At 39.2% G+C, this 20798-nt stretch overlaps 1 protein-coding gene across 1 annotated transcript in view; it reads right to left on the reverse strand.

Annotated features, from left to right (window-relative positions):
- Positions 1-13533, reverse strand: part of MAPRE2 (microtubule-associated protein, RP/EB family, member 2) — a 36608-nt gene extending 23075 nt beyond the window's left edge. Inside the window, exons 1-3 of the mRNA XM_010180290.1 lie at positions 13413-13533; positions 2125-2270; positions 1-128 (exon numbers count right to left, since the gene is read on the reverse strand). The exon at positions 1-128 is cut by the window's left edge and continues 110 nt beyond it. Of these exons, the coding sequence (XP_010178592.1) occupies positions 1-128; positions 2125-2270; positions 13413-13533 (395 nt within the window). The remainder of the gene's footprint in view (positions 129-2124; positions 2271-13412) is intronic.
- Between the last annotated feature and the right edge of the window lie 7265 nt (positions 13534-20798).

Below are 20798 nucleotides of genomic sequence, written 5' to 3' on the forward strand. Positions count from 1 at the left end.
CCTTGTCGGGCTTCCACAGGATCATACTCCTTCCCATCATAGTTAGCATCAAAGAACTTCTTAAACCATTGAATGAAATCTAAGTTGTCTTGGAAGCGCCCTTTGACCAGTTTTTCCACGGGAATTACCTGAAAGGTAGAATAAAGGTCCCAATAATGTATCACTGCCATTTAAAAATATGTAAAAATTACATATACACACTTAAAAAAAATTACTGACTATATTAGCATATATTCCTCTGCCACTGTTTTCTTCTCAAAAGAAAGGAAATTATGGTAGATTTGGAAGTGCTCTTAGTAAGAAATAAAACAGAAATAAAACAAAGACCCAGCCTTTGAAGTGGCTATACAGTGGGTGTATGTAAGCCTTTATAACTGCTCTTCTACAGGATTACTCCTTTCTTATTGCAGTGACAGCCATGATGAATGAAGCAGTTCTGGGAGTAGCACTACGTTCAACTAGGGATTTCTGGTTTTAATGGACATGCTACAGTTGGGCAAACTAAAAATGAGCAATTCTTCAAAAGGTCCAGACAGGAGTTTCTCGCTCTCTGTCCTCCTTTTTGAACTACAAAAAACCCAGCAGCTTTTCCAAGACGTGCTGAAGTTCAAACCAACCTACATTTTGGCAGTACGTGGTCATCATATGAACTAACGCTGAGGTTTTAACCTTGTAATTTTTTTCCATTCCATATATAGCTAGACATAGAACAGTTCATGGACACACAGAAGTTTACTAAAATGCCTATAAAGTTTTAGTAAAATAAAAGAAAGTCTATGAGGATATCTCCATATTCTGCAAAGTTTTTCATACAAATGAAGCCTGCAAAAGGTGCCTGGGGCCAATACTGCAGTGTAAGAAGGCGTTCAGCATTGCTCTGCAGGAGGCCCAGAAGCTTCCCAGATGCTGTGGCACACAGGGACTATGAAGGGAATGCTGCAGAAGAAGGGCTGCCCTGCCTTGTTTAATTCATGCAGTGACTAAAGAGCCAAGTTAAATGGATCCTAATGCTTCCCAAATGCATTCAATTTTCAGCTGGAAAAAGGGTCCCTAAAACTATTGCAAATTTTTAGTTCTTCAAGGTTAAGCCATCTATGCAGCATAAGTCTGTAATACTCCTACAAGGATTAACATAGCATTTTGCATGTCCTTTCAGGTTGTTCTATTTGTATCTTAATTCTGCACTGATAAAGTATAGCGAGCTTCCTTCCTACAGAAAAGTTGACAATGTTAACTTTATTAGGCTTTCCAATGTTTCACTAACAAGTCACACTGTAAACAGAAGCATCCACAACATTTCAAGAAATAATGAGGGTTTTCCACTGCTTTAAAAAAAAGTCTTACAGGACTCTCTATAAGAGTGTTTAAATCTCAGAATAAGGCAACAATAAAAGCCAGAGCAGAACCTGAAGAGGATATACAGGTGGAATATCTGTATAAAACTGAAAGTATGATGACATCACTTTCATTATTCGTTTTTCTCAACACAGTAATTTATATTGGTGAGTCTGTCAAACTCACACATTCAAGCATAAGCCAATGTCTTATGGCTGAACAAGCCATTTCTAAGAGCCCTCCACTCTTTACAAGATGAACATGTGCTGGCCAACCTATCAAATAATGGGATAAATTATTCAAGCTCTTGAATACTTCAAATTCCTTAAACACCATTTTGGACAAAAAATATGGAATACTTATAAGAACTGCATAGTTCCAAGTTATTTGGTTGGAAATTCAGATCACCAGCAATTTTACTGTATCTAAAATTAAGGTTCACTGATAGTATGGAATTTCCAGCACATTGTCTTTTATCAAAGGGGTCCCTGATACTAAGATCTAATGAGTTAGGCTGCACAATTCCTCAGCAGACACATGGACTCAATTTTCACTTTGTACCTAAACAGAGCATGTCAAATTTCTTCCTTCATGCCTAAACACCCTTTTCAGATAATGAAAGGCCAAGAAGAACATCTTCACATACAACTTGTACTCCAGTTCTCAGTCCAAAAGTTGAAAAAGTGGACTTCAAGTATTCTGAACTTATTTGTCCTATTTGTTGACTTCACCTGGTTTATACAACTTTTGAAGCTTATAGTGATTGAAATACAAATACCACATGCCTACCTTATCCACATTCATTCTTTTAAATGATGCTTGCAGAAGTTTAAAGTTGTGAATGTATTCATGCTCCAGCTTTGCTTGAAACTTGACTTTCTTCAAGCTAATGCACCCTGGGAACAACATGTCCATGAACTGGCAGTAAGCTGCTCCTATAACAAGAGAACGTGTTGACGTTAATCCAGATGCACCCAGCTAAGACCAAACGGCGTTTAATGTCATTAGCAGAAAGCATGAGCAGAGAGCAACCGTGCTGAATAAGTCCCTGCTGTAATTCAACCTAACACTATGCACCCAGATCTACTTGTCTAATGTACATTGACCAGTGTGGCATATCAATGTGGGTGTTTTTTTCCATTCAGCCTGGACACATGATGCACTGTTTTGTAGCATCTGAAGATCTACCATGACTAATGCAAAGCAAATCTTTCTTCTATTTAAAACGGATGTTCTTGGGGTCCCTACACACAGTAGGACTTTCCATACAGTGAGAAGATCACAGTCAAAATGGAAAACTCTTAATGAGCTCCCTCAATCCTCACAGCCCCAAGCCAAGATCTTCTTTCTTAGGGCACTTGTAGCCTAATGCCAATCAAGTCCAAGGCAATCATTCAAGATTAGATCAAACCACAAGTTAAAAATAAAATTGCAAAGCTCCAGCTTGTTGAAACATACTGGTCAGTTCCTATTCCTCTAAAACAAACCTCCTTACTGATTTTTATCTCCTGAGAACAGCATGTAAATAAGCAGAGTTTAGCATAGTCCACCCACTGTCCACAAATTTCAGAAGCTGGGCTGCCAGCTTTAGTTTTCACTCAAAACAGTCAGGTTTCTAAGTTCAACTTTGAGGGCTATCTGAACTTACGTAGTGGTAGGCAGGGGTGTGTGAGCACAGCTAATCCAGCACAGAGCAGCAAGTATATGGAAAAATCCCTAAACAGCATAGTGACTCCAGCTAATAGGGGCAGCCTTTTCGTGTATGCAGGGAGCTTCCTCCTACAACATCATCACATCACTGTCATTTGCAAAATCAGTCTTTACTGCTGACACACTCAAGTGTTTGGAAATTAAGGCAGAAAACGCTTGAGGAAATTGGAGGAAAACCAATTTCAGTTCTTCTTCAGAAGAGTGTTTTCTGCAAAATGCTTCACACTCAGCAAAGCTTCAGGGAAGCCCATTTCTGGAGCAGAGGGCTGCAGAGCGTTCAGTCCCTGCACTTGAGCAAAAAGGGCAGGAAAGTGATTGCCCGATTACTCCTGACAAGTTCAATTTCACTTCTACAAAAAGGGCTTTTGTGCGTTTAGAGCAGATCAGTTTTGACAACCACTTGGTCCAGATCTCACCTAACAGTTCAGCATAGTTCAACAACTGCAATGATTTTTGTAAAAAAAAACAAAACAAACCAAAAAATCATTCTGCCAAGTGCTCCTACAGAAACCAGATGAACAAAGCAGACACCTGGCTTGCCCAGTTCTACAGGAAGGGCAACAATAACTTAAACTTTAAGACATTTTCTCCATGGGTATGCATGTGTTTTGACAGGAGCAACTTTATGCATGAGATAGTTCTCATTCTCTGTATCAACTCAACCATCATATGAAGGGTTATAGGGCTCATAACTTCCCAAAAAGCAAAGCAGAGTTTAAAAGTAGAGTCCAAAAAAGTTTCCCAAAATACTGATCCAAGTTTTGCTAAGGGACTTACCAAGATCAGGCTTTAGGGCTGAAAACCACTGCCATTTAAAAAAAAATTCTCTTCACGTTGCCTACTTTTGGGAGGGAAAACTTATTAAAAAAAATAATCTGATTTTCCAAGGACACCTTGTGCTTAGCTGTTTGCAATGGCTTTGATATGATTACGAACCAAAGTAAAATATTCCCTAAAGGAAAATGAGCCTTCTGGCAAGTTACAAACATCAGATGACAAATTTGCATCTTCTTATAGAAAGCAATATAAACACCATTAGTTATCCAAAACTCATCCTTAGCAAGAGAACTGGTAAATATATGGCAACAGAAAAATGACATTACAATTAAAAGCATGGATATACAGACACTGCATGGCTCAACTACATTCATTACTATTTAATTTCATGCAAAAGGATTATTATGCAATCATTTCATGTTATAAATTGAATTTGTTCCTAACTCTGTCCTTTCATCCACCCCCCATACCTCAATTATAAGCTTTACTCCGATAGCCAAGTAATTGCCTGGAGGCCTTGAAAATGCACTGCGCAACCTTTCATCCAGAGCCTTTTAGAAAACTAGAAACCCAAAGTGTTCACATGAGATTTGCTCCTTCTGCTGGTAATGCAAATTCCTTCTGGATGCCTTCAGATAGAGTCTTCCTAGGTTTTAAGACTCCAGTTATGGTATTTCCTTGTTTTTCCTTTCCCTCATGCTGGCAGCTATTTCTGTGCCTTTGCCAGCCAGGAGGCAACACTGGAGGGCAGGAAACACTGGACTACATCCACACGACAGCATGAACCTGCTCTCTGATACAACAACGAAGCTGGCTGCCGGGCCATTTCTCCAACAGGTAGATTTTATTACATTGCCAAACACAATTCATTAAAATGCTCCTTCCTGAAGTACAGAGACAACGTGCAAACATGGACTGAAATCAACCCTATAAACTCTCTACAAAGAGAGAAGAAAACTCTTCTCAACTCCTAGAAGACAGAGACCTGCCTACCACAGAAACAGAAGCAATTAAAAATATCATTACAGACAACTGGGATTACCCAATCTTGGACATTGAGGCTATATACATATTTCATATTATACAGGTATTTATTTATAATTTAAACTTTTACCCTCTAAAGCTTGTAGCTGTCACACTGCATTTGAATGCTAAATGTCAGTGCAGCAGAATGGGGATGCTACTTCCTACGCTGCTCATCGCTGAGATTTCCTGCAGAAAGAGCATCCCCACTTCAGCCACACAATACTGTGATGCTTTGCCTCACAGCCACAGCATGTAGAGACATGGTCCTCTGCAGACTGGACAGCATTTTAGGCCTGTGCCATTTACTATACAACTGATGCTTCAGTGCAGGTGCACAGGAAAGGAACATTTTTAACACCACAAAGAAAGTGGCAATGGAGATAATGACACCATGGCTTTTGACATATCGCTTGCATAATTTACATGAACAAAAGGATTTTTATGCCACTATGTTTTATTCAAGATTTAAAAACTTTCCTATATTTTCTGTAAAAAAAACCTGAACCAACCAACTCGAAATACAAAAAAAAACCCCAAAACCCTAACAAATCTATACAGAGGATTTACAAACATACTGCCTGTCCAGAATAGCTCTCCCAATCAATCTGTCTGTATGACTGAAAGACTTTTATATGCATAAAATTGCAAATACACACACAGAGAGAAATAATTTGAAATCTACTCAAATGAGAGATGAAAACTACAGCTGGTAGCACTGCAGAAGAGTGATCAATGTTAAAAACCTCTTACACTGTATTAGCAAACAAGCAATTTAGAACACAGGCCAAAAGTCCTTTCGTATTTTGAACTAAAATATTGATGCAGCCATTAGCTACAGGAGATATTCACACAGCAAAACCAACCTGCAAAGATGACTGTGCTGGATTGCACCCCAAAGCAGCCCCTACTTTTGGGGCAGAATTCAGGCACCTAAGAATAAACTGAGAGTTGAAAAGGTGGTTGTTGCTAAAGCTATTACAATTGAAGGGGTTTTGCCACATGCAGTGGGGTAAAGCTGGAAGTTTCTACCCGATTTACAAAATCACAACATTTTTACAGTGTTTTCAGAGTTGTAGATAATATTTCATGAGCTCCCCTTGCAGTAAACAATGCTGAACTCACCCTAGTTTTTGTCCTACACTTTCCCTTTAGATAGTTTCCTTTCCAGGCTGTCCATACTGACTTACAGTTTGCTCTGAAGCATATGCACTCTGCATCATTACAGTTTTTCTCCTTGCTCCTCTTCCATCTGGAGGCTGATGAATCCAAAAAAGCAAACAGGTATTTTCTGGATTAGCAAAGGCACTTCTGCTTCTGACTATTTAAAGTACAAGGAAATTAAAGGAGATAACAATGAAAACAAGAGAATCTTGTTTTCCTGCTGGTTTTTACTGCTTGGTAAACTTCCTAGGTTTCAGCTGGAGGGCAAGACTCGATCCTTGGTATTTTTGGCACTTACGTTTATATATTTATAAAGGAAAATGAAAATGTTATTTGCAAACAAACTTCTTTAAATATACTATATTTAGTACTTTGTACACTAATAAAGTATTTAGTAGAAGTACTATAATATAAGCTCACATATGCCCCAGTTAATATTTGTCCCCTATAGGAGGAGTCAGGTCAGTCCTTCACTTCAAATGCCCAAAGGCTCTGTCCCTCCCCATTCATCCCTGCAGCGTGTGGGAGTAAGATCCTAGAAAGTCACATAAAACTACACCAGCCAACAGGGAACACAAAGGGCCCATGAAAAGACAGGGCCTGTCTGTGTGTGCGGCTGCTTTATTTTATTTCTGATGTCCAAACCACAGCAAAAGGAGCTAAGTGCTACACTAGATATTTGCTATAAATGCTTAGTAAGAAATATGTTATAAATTGGCATGCTATTCAAATTTAAACCTTTTTACCAGGCCTCAGTTTGATTTTCACATACTCATTTCTGAAAAATCCCATTCGGGAAAAAGGCTGACTGTATATTTTTCTGTAATTAGAATTTATTGTTTGCTTCAAGGAGATATTTTTCAGATAATCTAAAAACATAAATCCAGTCACATTAGATACAAATTCCTTCAAATTATTGATTCCCTCCAAAGCTGCAACAACCTGACCACGTATTTGGAAAATACAGGATGATTTATACGTGTATTAGTCATCAGCAGTTCAGTTCACTAGAGCGATGGTTGTTAACACTGATGGGAAACTGCACACACCCATATTTCTGTTGCTGGGACGACAACAACAAAAAAAAGGCAGGCAATTGTAAGGAGCATGCGTGACCTAATAGTTTTGATAAGAAAGGGAAAAAACCCACAAAGGACAGCAATCATTGTATACAGTGCAGTAGGGAATGATGTTAAGGTGGATTTTTGACTTAGATATCAAAGTATACATTTTCATTTAGATTTCAAATATGGGTGTTCTGTTATGCCACTCAAAGTTTTTTTTAAACTGGGTATGTCTCTGAGCATAAAGTTGTGTTATGCATAGCCACACGTTGAGCACTCCAGTGGAGACCAGAGTCTTCAAATTCCTGTTTGCATTTCCAGCAGTACCTATATGACCTAGGATATAGGTCAACATATTTTTTTTCTTCAATGAGAAAAAAACAACAATAAAGCTATTTAAGAGGTTTCAGGCCACATCAAAACCACATGGTCAAGCCCACATCAATTTACAGCCTGCTTGGTTGTAGAGAAGCAAGCATTCATAGGGCTGTGCATCAATGGCCTGAGCTTCACCCTTCCCAGCAACAGTCTTAAAAAAAACCAAACAACCATTTAAAAATAAAAATAAATAATCTATGCAAATTAGAGGGCAGCCCTGCACTCCTGCATGTAGTTGCATAGAACCAAAGCATCATTAAGGTTGGAAAAAAACCTCTAGGATCATCAAGTCCAACCGTCAACCCAACACCACCGTGCCCACTAAACCATGTCCTGAAGTGCCACATCCACGCGTTTTTTGAACGCCTCCAGGCATGGTGACTCCACCACCTCATGTGCATGAGCACAGCTGCCTCAATGAGGGTACAGTGAGTGCCCGCATACAGATGGGAGCTACTGAAAGCAACACTGCCACCTTGGAAAACAGCCTGCAGGACCATGTACTTCCTACCAACCTTACCAATGGTCACCGAGATACATATGACTAATTGACATCTGCTTCAGGAAGCTCTATTCCACACAGGTATTTGCATGACATAATCCAGAATATCCACTGATCATTTTCAATAATGCACGTGGGAGGGAGGCTTCCCCTGCATTAACTTGTATTCTTTTTTTCTTAAATATGTAAATTGTTAAGCTGCTCATAAATTATACACAGCAGAGTTTTTAATACTTAATTTTTACCAATAATTTATTTTGGAATTCATTAATTTTTAAATGGAAAGATCAGAACGATTTCAGAAAACACAGTTCCCACTTAACTTAAAATAGCTGTGCAACTCATGCCTAAAAAGAAGTAGTGTGCAAAATCTAACAAGCTCTTTCAAAAGGGGGGACATCAAGCAACTGACTGCAAGTGAGTGCTATGAGTAATTAAATAATTTTAAAAAGTAAAAACCTTGTTTGAGTTCTACTTCTTCTGCATTCTTAATGAACGACATTTTTAAAAACCCACATTATTGACTGAAAATCTCATGGCACTGCTTTGCAAGCTTCCTCAGAAAGTTTTGGAAATGATGTTAAATCCAATCATTAACATCCACTGTATCCCTCTAATCCTAAACATCATATGGAAGGCATTAAAGAGTCATTGACACTAACCATCCTCTGTGTTGCACAACCTCAGGACAACATGCCAGTTCCATGAAACACGGCTTGGTTACAGAGTGCAAATGGGATCAAGCTATGTTTCAGTCATGTTTCCAAGATGCTCTTGAGACCCAGCCCTTGCAAGGCTGCAAACAGGAAAAAAAAAAACCACAAACCCAAACTACGGATGGTGAAACAAGCTTCAGTCCAACAGGAACTAACAGACTGTGTTGTACAGAAATCATGCTGGCACCAAACAGGGTCCTATAATGCAGATTTCAGTAATACACATGTAGAAAGTTATGGGTTAATATAGGAAAATGAGCAAAATATACCTTCTGAGACATGAAAAAATGGAACCTACACAGCTAAGCCACAGAATACACCCTGTTTGCATATGTGTGTGTGTATACACACACACACACACACACACACACACACACACACACACACACACACACAAGTAAAATGCAGAAGAGAAAGGCCTTCTCACCACCTCTCTGTCTGGCCAGTATGCTTCTTCAGTCACCTCAGCCCTGCTCAGAAAGATCTTTGATGTGTGGAGAAGAGAAGAGCCCACTCCCACAGAGTGCTGCTGGGGAGGCAGTGTGCATGGCACATGGCTCCCTGAGGGGTCTGAGGCTGGGTGGTGCTGGAGGCACGAAGGCAAACAAAATGCTGACCCACCTAGGGGCTGGTGACCAGCCCCACAGCACAGAGCCCCAGCAGACCACCTCAGACACCCTCCCCTAGCCAGAAATGACCAACCTTCCCCACACAGCACCAGCTGCAAGGAACAGCCCACAGAGGTTGTGATGGAGGTCTCCTCCAAATCCCAAGCCAGAGAGGCAACACAAAGTCAAACAAAGAACAACATCTGCCCTACCATCGCACTGTCTGCCTTTCTCCGACATCAGGGAGGTAAGATTACCAAAAAAGTATATTTGTAAAGGGACTATATATTTTCAGAGGAGGAACACCAACTGAGATACGGTACTAGCTACAGCAGTCACCAGATGAAAATTCCCTGTGGCAACATCCAGGGCATCTGCAGAGAAAGCACCATAGTCTAAAACCTGAAAATGCCAAACCACATGCGCTCTTTATAATACGGTCATTTATTAAAAGCAAGTAAAAAAACAACCCACTCCGCATTTAATCCTTGACCCTTGCATACAAATCCTGGAAGACGGGAGGTCTGTATGCACTGGAGGCCAGACAATTTGCAAGTTTATAATTCTACTGAGAACTTTCAAATGCAGGAGGAAGAGAAAAAAAAATTCTTTATCTCCTTAACCTCAAAGGATCACACAAGCATAGCTAAGCTAGAAATTATACCTCACATCAGGCTGCATTTTCCTTTCTATATACATTGACCATTTCTATCTTCCTTGCTCACAGTTTATATAGCTTCTACACTGTGTTGTTTCTTCTTAATTCATATGCAAGCCCTCTACAGTCTGACTCTTATTTTGAATATACTCTCATGTAGCAGCCAAACGCATGTGAAAAGCGCTGTAACACGTTCACTTGGTATTCCCTATAGATTAAAAACAGCCTTAGTAAAGAAAATTCAGTTATAAGCTGTTTAGTCAGAATTCTTTCTAAGAAGCCACTGTGTATTCATTACAAAAATAGCATGACTCCTAAAAAACAACTAGTGTCATAATTCACTTGACACTCCTATTCCACAAGCCTATGGGTGTTGCACATGGGATCTTACTACACTAAGTGCACTCAGTTGTTCTCTATTATTTTTCATTCATTCATGTATCAAATTAAATGCTCTCAAGTTTACTATGCCCATGTAAAGGCAATGCACTATGCCTTCAATTAAAACCACGAATTCTCAATTTCACATTCAGGTTAACAACCCTTCAGCAAGTCAAACCTGGAGACCAAACTCTGACAAACTGACACTCACCTAAAGCGAAGGAAACTGTATTGCTTTGAGATGCTCAGAGAGATTTTCTCTCCTGAGTCGTCAAAACTAAATTACCAGAGGAGCTGCAGAGTAAATTCAGGCTCTCCAGTGCTGCATCCATCCATAACCTGGCCTTTTTGGCACATCACCACCACAGCAGGCATCCAGAAAGCTCAGGGGACACTGCACTTTGCTCGGCCTACTTAGCAGAGACAAAAACACATCTAAGACTCCCAGAGAATACAAATACTTTATGACTAAGCCAGCCTCTTCCTTTGCTGCTTCTCATCCTAGCAGCTCTTTTCCTGTAACTGGCAACTGGGGAATAGGCTGGTACTGCTGCAGCATCTGTATTATCAAAGTGACTTCTCCACAGCAATGAGAAAAAGAAGGTCTGAGTGCTTTTTCTGTCTTTATTACGAACTGTCGCATTAAGCTTTAGGTATCCTCTGAAGAAAGCCTTTAGTAAAGGCAGAATGTCACATTTTTCCTTCTTGCTTAAGCTCAGAATGTCCAAAATTATTCCTAGGTTGTCTGAAAAACGTGGGCACCCGTAAGGCCTCACAGCAGGGTGCTGAACATGAGCGTATGCTACCTCTAGGTAGCTTGCTAAAAGGCAAGCTTTTCATTCAGATTTAGTATTCCTCCCACTCTTCCCCTCTCCCGCTTTTTTAGCCTTGCATTTAGCTTTTTCTGGCCTTTCGATTGCTCCTTATTGTCAAAAACCAAACAAGAACGGAATAGTTGTATAACAGCATGAGAAATCTTAATGCTTTTTTCAAAAAAAGAACCACCCTTCTGCGATTGCAATCAACATTGACACAAAAATAAGAACATGTAAGTATCAAGCTCAACTACCAAACCAAATGGGTAAATGCAAGTTTACGGCTTTGACCTGTTAAGATATGAATGTAAAAGCACAAGGTGACAATGGCAATCAATACAATTCAGGAAGTTGAAAAGGAAGAAAAATATTTATTTTTAAATTTTATACAGGATGGAGTAAGAGCTCCAAATGAGACGACCTCTTTTCAGTTTTTCCCTTGTGGCACGTCCCAAAATCCTCACTGGAGGTCACTGAAAAAAGTTGTATAAGAAGCTGTGTAATGAAATAGGACAGTAGGTTTGTGACAATTACCATGCTTTTCTCCTGCCTGCCCCACCCAGCTGATCTTCTTAAATATCTTTAACTCATTGTATTCTGCATAATCAGAGTTTTCTCAGATCATCTCTCCCTACTTTGGGAAAGTGTTTTGGGTTGGGTTTGGTTTTTTTTTTGGTCTTTTTTTTTTTGTGGTAAGCCCACACATGTTTAACTCAATGGAGACATCACTTCAAAAGCTTCCTTTCAACTATTTATGAGCATATAAATAACTATGCAGGAACAAGACCATAACTTGTCTAGTATGCTTCCTGTTTCAAACAATGGCAAATGTTGGGTATTTTGGGATTAAAAACGTCCATTTTCTTGTATCTTTCTATCTTCTTTTAAGTGTGTGTGTTTGTGTTTATCTATATCTATAGATATATATATAGCTACACCCACACCCCCCCCAAGCAAATATTTCCTTTATGTATAATTCAAAAGAAAACAGACTTCCAGACATGTATAGTACAACAGCTAAATATAACGTTACCATTTCAAGTTTAATAACTGTTAAAAAAGGTTCTTTCCCATGTTCTGTGTCTTTAGTTATTTAGTTTACATTAGTTACTTATATGCACTTGAACCTGCACTTTTTCAACCTCATTTTTATAGTCATCGTGCAAGCCTGCTTCTGTAGCTGTGATTTGTTTTGTTGTTGTTTTTTTAATTTTGAAGAGTAGGCTATGAGGTTATCATTCTTAAAGGATTTTCTGTCTCTTTCAGGGAACATCTCTAAGACACATTTACCCAGAATGGTAGGTAAGTTCAAATATATGAATACAAGACCCCATTTATGCATTTCAGCTGGACCAGTAAATAGCTGAAATGTGGTAATATGGTTTCAGTTGTATGTACTTAGAGCATTGTCTTCATGAGTAAGATATTCCCAGCATGACAGTTGTCTGGAAGTAACAATCTAAGCTAGATCTCCTCCAACACAAACATCTTCAAAATTAAATATCACAGCAGGAAATCAGAAAGAATCACTCCACAGGGGCATCTGTATTGTCAGTGAAACATCAGCCTTTGTCTGTGTCATTTCTACTCATCATCCACTTACAGATCCCCTTGTTTAACATTAATCTGGTAGTTGCTACTCCGATTAACCAAACTGTCCAAAGTATTCAAACCATTACCCTTTTTTTTTTTTCAGGGCTTACTACCATATTTACTTACAGCAAGAGTTCAGTTACATTTAAAGAGAAACAGGCAGATATCCTTGGCAAACTTCTAAAGCTCTCACAGCAGCTGAGGGCTCATTTCCTCAAATCCATGTTTTCCTTCACGGTCACACTTGTGCTCTTTTCCTGCAAACATCAGGGGGGATTTGAACACCCTTACCAGGAAGGAAAAGGTGCAGGAGAATTTTGTTCACCCGAGGTGTCAGCTCTCTCCTTTTCAAGCTATGTCCACTCTCCATTTGAAAAGATACCACCCTGGTAGCTTTAAAACACAAAAGCTTATCACTGTTTTCTTTTCTTGCTTAGTCAAACTTTTTATTACTTCTATATATCTTCTGCTACATTTGTCCAGTGCACCTCTGTATTTGTTATGCTTTCTCGCACCTTATCTTTCCAAGATTAACAGGAACACAACAATGTTTCCTTTGCACATACATTAGTCTCTTTTCACAGAGTAACTGGTTCATGTCAAAGTTAAAAGTTATCTATTTTCAACAAAACAGACTTTTAAAGTGATTTTAAAATAAATATTTGTAGAGCATACCGTGCTTTCTTACCTGAACAGAGTTGTTCGACTTTTGTGTAGTTTAAAGCTAATATATCATTAACCCATGCGATGATGTCATGTCTGCTCATAGTCTCTTGGGTTATAGAGGTAGAGTACACGTTGACCGCCATTCCCCAACTAGGAAAAAAAAGACAAAAAATGTTGTTAACATTTGGAGAATTGTTTTCTGGATACAATAAATGTACACTTCTTGTTCAAAAAAAGAAGGAAAAACTGAATCGCTATACAACCTTCTCCTATTGATTGAGAAAGGAGGCTTAATTTTTTATGCTTTGATGGTACATAACCTCCTCAATATCCTCTAGGAATCTATAAACACATTTCTCTGGCTGTTGTTGTGAACTTAAAGAACACATAAACCTACAGTATCCTGCTTAACGCTAATAAGGTAGGAAAAAAAGAATCAGGCAGAACCTAAAGATACACAGACAGGATCAGAGACCTAGAATTTTGTCACACAGTGCTGCAAAGATACAGTGACCTGACATCTATCCATCAGTTGTTTACCACTGCAGAATGATCGGACTGCCTAAACCACTATTTATTTTTCAGATAACTTCAGAAGATGTAGCTGTTCTGCTTAGTCAAATACTGATTTCTTACTTGGACTGGGGTCTTTTGGATAATTCATTCAGTTCCTAACAGTCACAGAGTGAATACCAGGTAATCTTTTTTTTATCAATTTACCAACCTCTACCCTGAAAGTAACTGAGAATTGCACTCTCAACCAAACCATCTGTTTGGAGAGCTGCTGTGGAGCCCAATTCCTCTAAATTGTTAGGAACATTTCGTCTAAACTTAAACCCATTTGTTGTTCTGCAAACATTATTCTCCAGCTCTAATTGCTTTTTCTTCCCCAGAGCTGATTTCCTAATGCGTTAGGGATGGCACTTAGAGTCTGTCCCAGTGCCCAGGTAGGCGAGATTAAACAAATCAATCCCCCCCAGTCCCTTGCCAAGTCAGACCTTCACACACCAGCAGTCCTCCTTGAACACAGCCAGTCTCAGACTGCATTCAAATAACATTTCACCAAGACCATGGAAAATGACACTCTGTGCTGAAAATTTTCATAGTCACATCATTTTAAATAGATCCTTCTAGTTAGCTTAGGTGCTTTCTTGCAAGTAGGTAATTCATAGTAGCTTTTATCAGCAGTCCCACAATGCACAGACTGGAAATGCATAATACTGGATTTTACTCCCTGTTATTCTACGTTAGTCACATCTTTCTGTCATGAGACACTGCCAACAGAAAAGGTGAGTGCATTCAAGTTTATCTGCATCAAGAGTTTCAAGGAGGAGAGCCAAGATGATGCATGAAGAGAGTAAATAATGTTCCCAAAACTAGCAGACTTCAGACAGTCCACTAATACGAGTAACAATCCAAGTATGAGGTGCCTCAGAAATGATCAACCAGTTAAAAGTTGCACTATTATTCTTGTAAAGCAAGGGTTTGGTGGGGACTGCACACCTTTGACACCTTATAGCTACCACTTAACTGGCTAGCATTGGTATCAGCCCTTTCACCTCAGCCTTGGACCTCTACCTTCTCCCTCAGTGAAAGGGAGCAGGATCTCCTCCGTGGGATCCGAGGTCTGCACGGACAATTGCCATTGACAATTTGCAAAGATGTAACTGATACCTGAAAGACAATTCTGCAGGGAACACAAAGACTGCAGGTTAACTCCATCCATTTTTTAGGTGTGCTGGAGCAATCCTGATAGAAAGTGTAAAAAAAAAAACAAACCAACCCAAACCCACCAGCATGAAAGTTGACACAGCAACATGTAAGTGTGTAAGTACATCCATCAGGGAATATATTTAAAATACAAGATGACAAAGTTCACAATAGGGGTCACCTTCTACAAAAGAAGTTTCACAAACACAGAAGATCATTCAAATAGTGCCCATCTACTGACATTAAGATCCAAAACATAAAATTCCCAAATTTGCTTGATGAGAAGGAAAAAAAAAAATCAAAATAAGAGATGACAGACCAGTAAGGGAAAGTAGGCTCAAAAAAATCCATGCTCTGATAGTCAGACTACTACTGCCAGCAACTTATTCAGAACTCGGCTGTCCCTCTGTTGGCTTCTGCAGGGGCACCTCTGAAGCATGGAAGAAACCAGCCTGACCTCAGCCTGTTCAGTTCTTCCTGCAGGCTCCCAGACAGCACAGCTAATCGTAGGAACACAGCACTGTATTCACTGTAGCAGTCAGCAAAGGTCGCTTTCTTGGCACGCACCAAGTGCTTGGATTGTACCGAGCGCTAGGAACAAAGTTTTAGAATTAGGGAGTGCCCTTTTACGCCTCAAACCGCAACATAACAGCTGACCAGGAAAGCTCAGCTTCAAAGTCAAGATGGAAGGGACTGAGCACAGCATGAAGGCAAACAGCACCTTTGTTACTAATGGCATCTGAACCAGTTTAAACCGTCACTGTTAGCACGGTTTTTACTTTATTATTCTCAGCCTTTTTATATAAATAAGGAGCTAACAGAAAGATACTCCCACTGCCACTTTAAGCTAGCATGCTTGGTATTGTTTGTCAGATCAGCCCAAGTAACAGCTTAATAGTGACTTTAATATTCACTTAAGATTCAGAATACTGAGTTTAATATTAAACCAAGAGATCAATATGAAACAGTCCACTCACTTCTAAAGAAGCTGAAGATATTTAGATGCTAACATTTGAAATAAAGCTACTCTGATTTGCAATTGCCACCACTTCATCTAAATTTTAATTGTCCCCTCGAGGCCAGGCAGACCTCAGAACAACCATCAGCTACCAGGAGTGAAAGCAGCAAGTCTGCTCTGTTCAAAAGATCAAGAAAATCCACACGCAGGAAGGAAGCAGAAATTCCTTCATCTTTCTACAACTACAAAGACAAATACCTACCCTTCTGCAAGCGACAGGAGAGCAAACAGCCTTTGTTGCTGCAGTGCATGGAATGGAGAACTCTACTTCAGGAAACACTGAGTAAATGAATAACCTTGAGTTTTACAATGATACCCTGAAGGATACCTGTAATATAACTTACGCTATGTCTGCAAATGAATTATTATGGTCTATGGGTCAAATGAAAGTTCAGCCTATTTATTAGAGACAATAGCTTCACATTCGTAGACACACAAAATCACAAAGGTGCATCAATGCAATTTTAAACAGTGTGTGCAAAATGAATCAGAATTTCTGTTAAAAATAAAACAAACCAACATGGCATTGCCATTATTCCCAGTGACTTGTTAACATAAGTCTGAATCTTCCATGGCCCCTTCTCTCAAAAGGGTTCACACTGTCTTTGCATCTTTGAAGAGTTCACTATGTCCTTGCTTTTTCTATCCCCCACCCTCCTAATGGTTACATTTTAAATAAACTCAGCTGGGAAAGGCTTCCTTTACAGTAAGCGTGTTCTAATTTGGTGCTCAGATACACACGTATACTGTTTGCCACGCAGACAGACCTTGAAGAAAAAATTAAAGACAAAAAAAGAGAGAGAAGGAAAAAGAAAAACCAGGTGTAGGCAGCAGAGCCACCATACTTAATGACAGGCAAGAACTTTGCTCAACATCCACAGCTGGGCCCGGGTTTTCTCCAGCACACAGCTCCCCATGTGCTGAACTGCTTTGAAAAATGCGATCCAGATTCAAAACACATTAATAAACATCTGTAAGGCAACACAAGAGAACAGCTGGACAGGTGGAGACGTACAGGCTGTACTCTGTGAACAGCCAAGCAGCTAACAATTTATTTGTATGTCCTAATACACTACTTCTTCCCAAAAACATTATTTACATTTTTGACATGTTAGGCTTTCCCCCGTTTAGGCTGAAGGCTCTCAAGCATAAGGCTGCGATGAGGCTTATGACAAGCCTGAAAATCAGAATCCACCTCACTGAGATCATTAAGTTTCCATAGAGATGCCCAGTGATCCTATAGCAACTAAAAGCAGACTGAAGATTGCACATCACATCCCCCACTTCAGAGCACACAGGTAGAGATTAAAAACCTCTGGATGCTACAGTGCTGCCTAAGCACAGAGACCTCTGCCTAGTTTTACTTACAAGAAACAAGAAATTCAAATCCCAAATAAATATGAACAAGTCATAGGAGAGTCTTCACATATCAGTCCAGGCCATTTCAGAAAAACACTTCCCAGGTGCATGGCTAAGCACCACAGACCTGAGTTCAGAGGATTGGTTAAGTACTGAAAATCATGTATATGCTTATTCAGTTTCCCTCATCAGAAATATACTGGCTCAGCATGTCTGATGGTAAACATTACACCCAAAGGAGTATTAATTTTTTAAGGCATTACATGCAGCACTGAACATTCAGCTATTAGGTGTTTTCCACTGCTCTTACTACAGATAACTGCAGCTGTTACAAGATGCTATCCAGCTGTGTTTAAGTATAGTTTTGCAAGAGGCATATTTACTTTATTTTTCCAGGGAGAAACTAACCGTTTTTGACAGCAGAAGCTGTATTACGGCAAAGCAGTAATAATGGCAAGACTGGAAGGATTACAGCAATGAATTTATCTGTAGTGTAAAAACTCCTCACGTGTCCTCTCCTCTGAACCTGCAAGGCCTTCCTGTTTTGTGCAATTAGGCATGTTATTAAGTTTTTAAATGCAGTAGAAAGCCTGTGTGACAATACAAAGAGGAGCCTTTTGGAAGCTGGCACCTGAGAGCATCAGGATAAATACTGCCGGTAAAACAAAAGATCTCTCACCAAAAATTACTGAAGTGGAAGATACAGCAGAAAGGCTAAGATGTAGCTGGGCAAGACTGCTGCAGCTCCTGTTGGAAAAGCTTTCTAGATGAAAGTTACTGCGAAACAAAAACCCCTGAAGGGAGACACATGCACTAACCTCAGTGGCTGCATCCCTGCAGAAGGAAAATTCACCCTTTCATATAACCCTGAAAAGGCAGCTGGACCTTGCCTGCTGTAACATTCACTGAGTACAGCCTTAGCCATGGTCATTAGAGGCCAGTTACGCTCAAGGTTGTCTTTACTGAAAGGAGTCCTGAGGACAGAAAAACAACAGAAAAAGCTCCCGAGTGATGCTGACAACACTTTGTTTACTCTCCCTTTTGACTTATGCTGTACTCCTGCAGCAAATTCAATGGCCATGGCCACGGCCCTCATGTCAGAGCGCTGGAACTGATGTGGTATTTGCAGCAAGCAATATAAAGGCTCTATCTAGTCAGAAAATCAGTTAAAGGTTAATCATGATGACTCATGGAAAAAAGAAGAAAAGGAGAAATACAATGCAATATATATAAATAAATATATAAAAATATAATGTAATCTTGGGAGAAATTCACACCTTTTAAAATAATGAATGTCAAATCTCTTGCGCACTATTACCATGTTACTAAATAGCCTTCAAATGCTAAAAATCTTCTGTTGTCTGTATCCCATTCACTTCTGAATGTTATTTTACCTTTACAACACGGATCTGACCTGAAGACCTAAAATGATTTGTGAAGCATGCAACAGAGTCTAGACAAGACTGAGGCAATCCACATACATTTTGATTCCTTGAATGTTGCAAGATTGCCATTTAACACAGCAAACACCACATTTTTTTATATATTATTCCCATTTCAGTTCCTGTTTAAATGCAAGTGAAGTTAGAGTAATAGAGATCTACTTTGACTGGATAAGGGCATTTTTTTTTAAATTTATTTTTTTTTTTAAGTTAGAGGCTGCCTGCCAATGCTGGGATGTTCTGACCTACATAGATGTTTATGATGGGGTCTCAAGGACTGGTTTAGACCCAAATCTGAGTAACTCAAAGATTGGTAGCAATTCTGTTTTATGGTACACATGGCTTTAGAAAAAGTAAAAAAACACAAAACCAAAAACATTATCAGAGAGGCAGAAAGACACTGGTTCTTTTCCAGACATTCAGTTCCCTCAAATGTGAGAAACACAATCAAATGTATTCAAACAATATACACAATTTGAGCCAAAACCTCCGAGATGGCCCAAAAACTAGCAGTGCATTATACTGTCTAGTGCACAGTTTTTACAGAATACTTTTTAGTTTATTCATTAGTCAGTTATGACATTGGAGTAGTTCACCAAAATTAAAAGATCAGTTAAAAAATTCCAAGAAAATTATTTAGTGCTTGGAAGATTTTAAGGCACCTGAAGAGGACAAGCCAGATTCACTGTTTCACTTGAAGTTGATTTTTTTGGTCTGCCAGTCATATTTGGATAGTATAAGTAAGATATTTTTTATTTTTCTGACTACCTTCTCCTGCTGCCACTAAAACTGTAAGGCAATATAATACATAACATCATGCCTCTACAGCAATACACACACTTATTTTGTTTTTAAGGGCTCACCTTTGCCTTTGAAAGTGCAATGTGATATTAACACTTAACTACATGATATCTTAATTGTGGCTGAAAGTACATGCATACTCTGAAAACTTCCTTATCAGTTTCGGCAAGTAAACAAATCTTAACTAAAAAATACATTCTTGACAAAGGATAGAGGTTCAAGAGAGGCAGACATCTATAACTTACATAAAATTAGAGCAACACAGTCTTTGGCCACCATCACTTCCGCACAGGTATACTCATTCTGACTGGTTAGAAATGAACCACAGCAGTGCACAGCACCCTTAAACTGCACCTTGGAGTAGTCAAACAAAGCAATAGCAGTGCTTGGCGCTGAACAGACAGGGACTCATTACCATGGAGAAATGATGCACAAATTTTCGTATAAAATGAACGTTACTACAAATTAAGAAGGCATTTTATTAATGAAGAACCACAAAAACCTTTGAAGTGGGCTGAGGGGACATAAGTGTGGCAAGGCTGCAGTGCTAAAAAAATAATCTGCTTTTACTTAGTTACTACCCTCCCCCTTCCAAAACCTTCAATTCCAAGATCTTAAGCTTGAATTGCTGCTCTGCTGGCCTGAAGCAAGACATTCAACCTGCAAAATTTTCACAATAGACACTGGCAACTAGTCTACCTTTCACAACAGATGAGATTGTGGGGAAAATAAAAAAAGGTTGATTCAGAGAAAAATAATTCTCACACCTATGTTACATAGTAAACCCAAGTCAATTAGAAACACCTACATTTTCAAAAACAGAAGAAGATCCATGACCATTTCTTAACTAGAAAACTCTGAAAAAGCAGATGAATAAACCAACATTAATTCTTCTATGAAACAGTCTCAATTCACTGAGACACTCATGACAGCTTTAATTCTCATTTTACTCCTTTTTTTTTCCTCTTATGCAAAATAACTGATTACTAAGCATATATGCAGACATCGCTAAAGGATTTCTAAGAGGTTAAAAACGTGCCATAAAGCAGGGTAACAGCAGTGCTGAGTAGACTCATCA

The sequence above is a fragment of the Mesitornis unicolor genome, unplaced genomic scaffold (genome assembly GCF_000695765.1).
Source record: "Mesitornis unicolor isolate BGI_N332 unplaced genomic scaffold, ASM69576v1 scaffold7430, whole genome shotgun sequence".
In the NCBI taxonomy this organism is placed as follows: Eukaryota; Metazoa; Chordata; class Aves; order Mesitornithiformes; family Mesitornithidae; genus Mesitornis; species Mesitornis unicolor.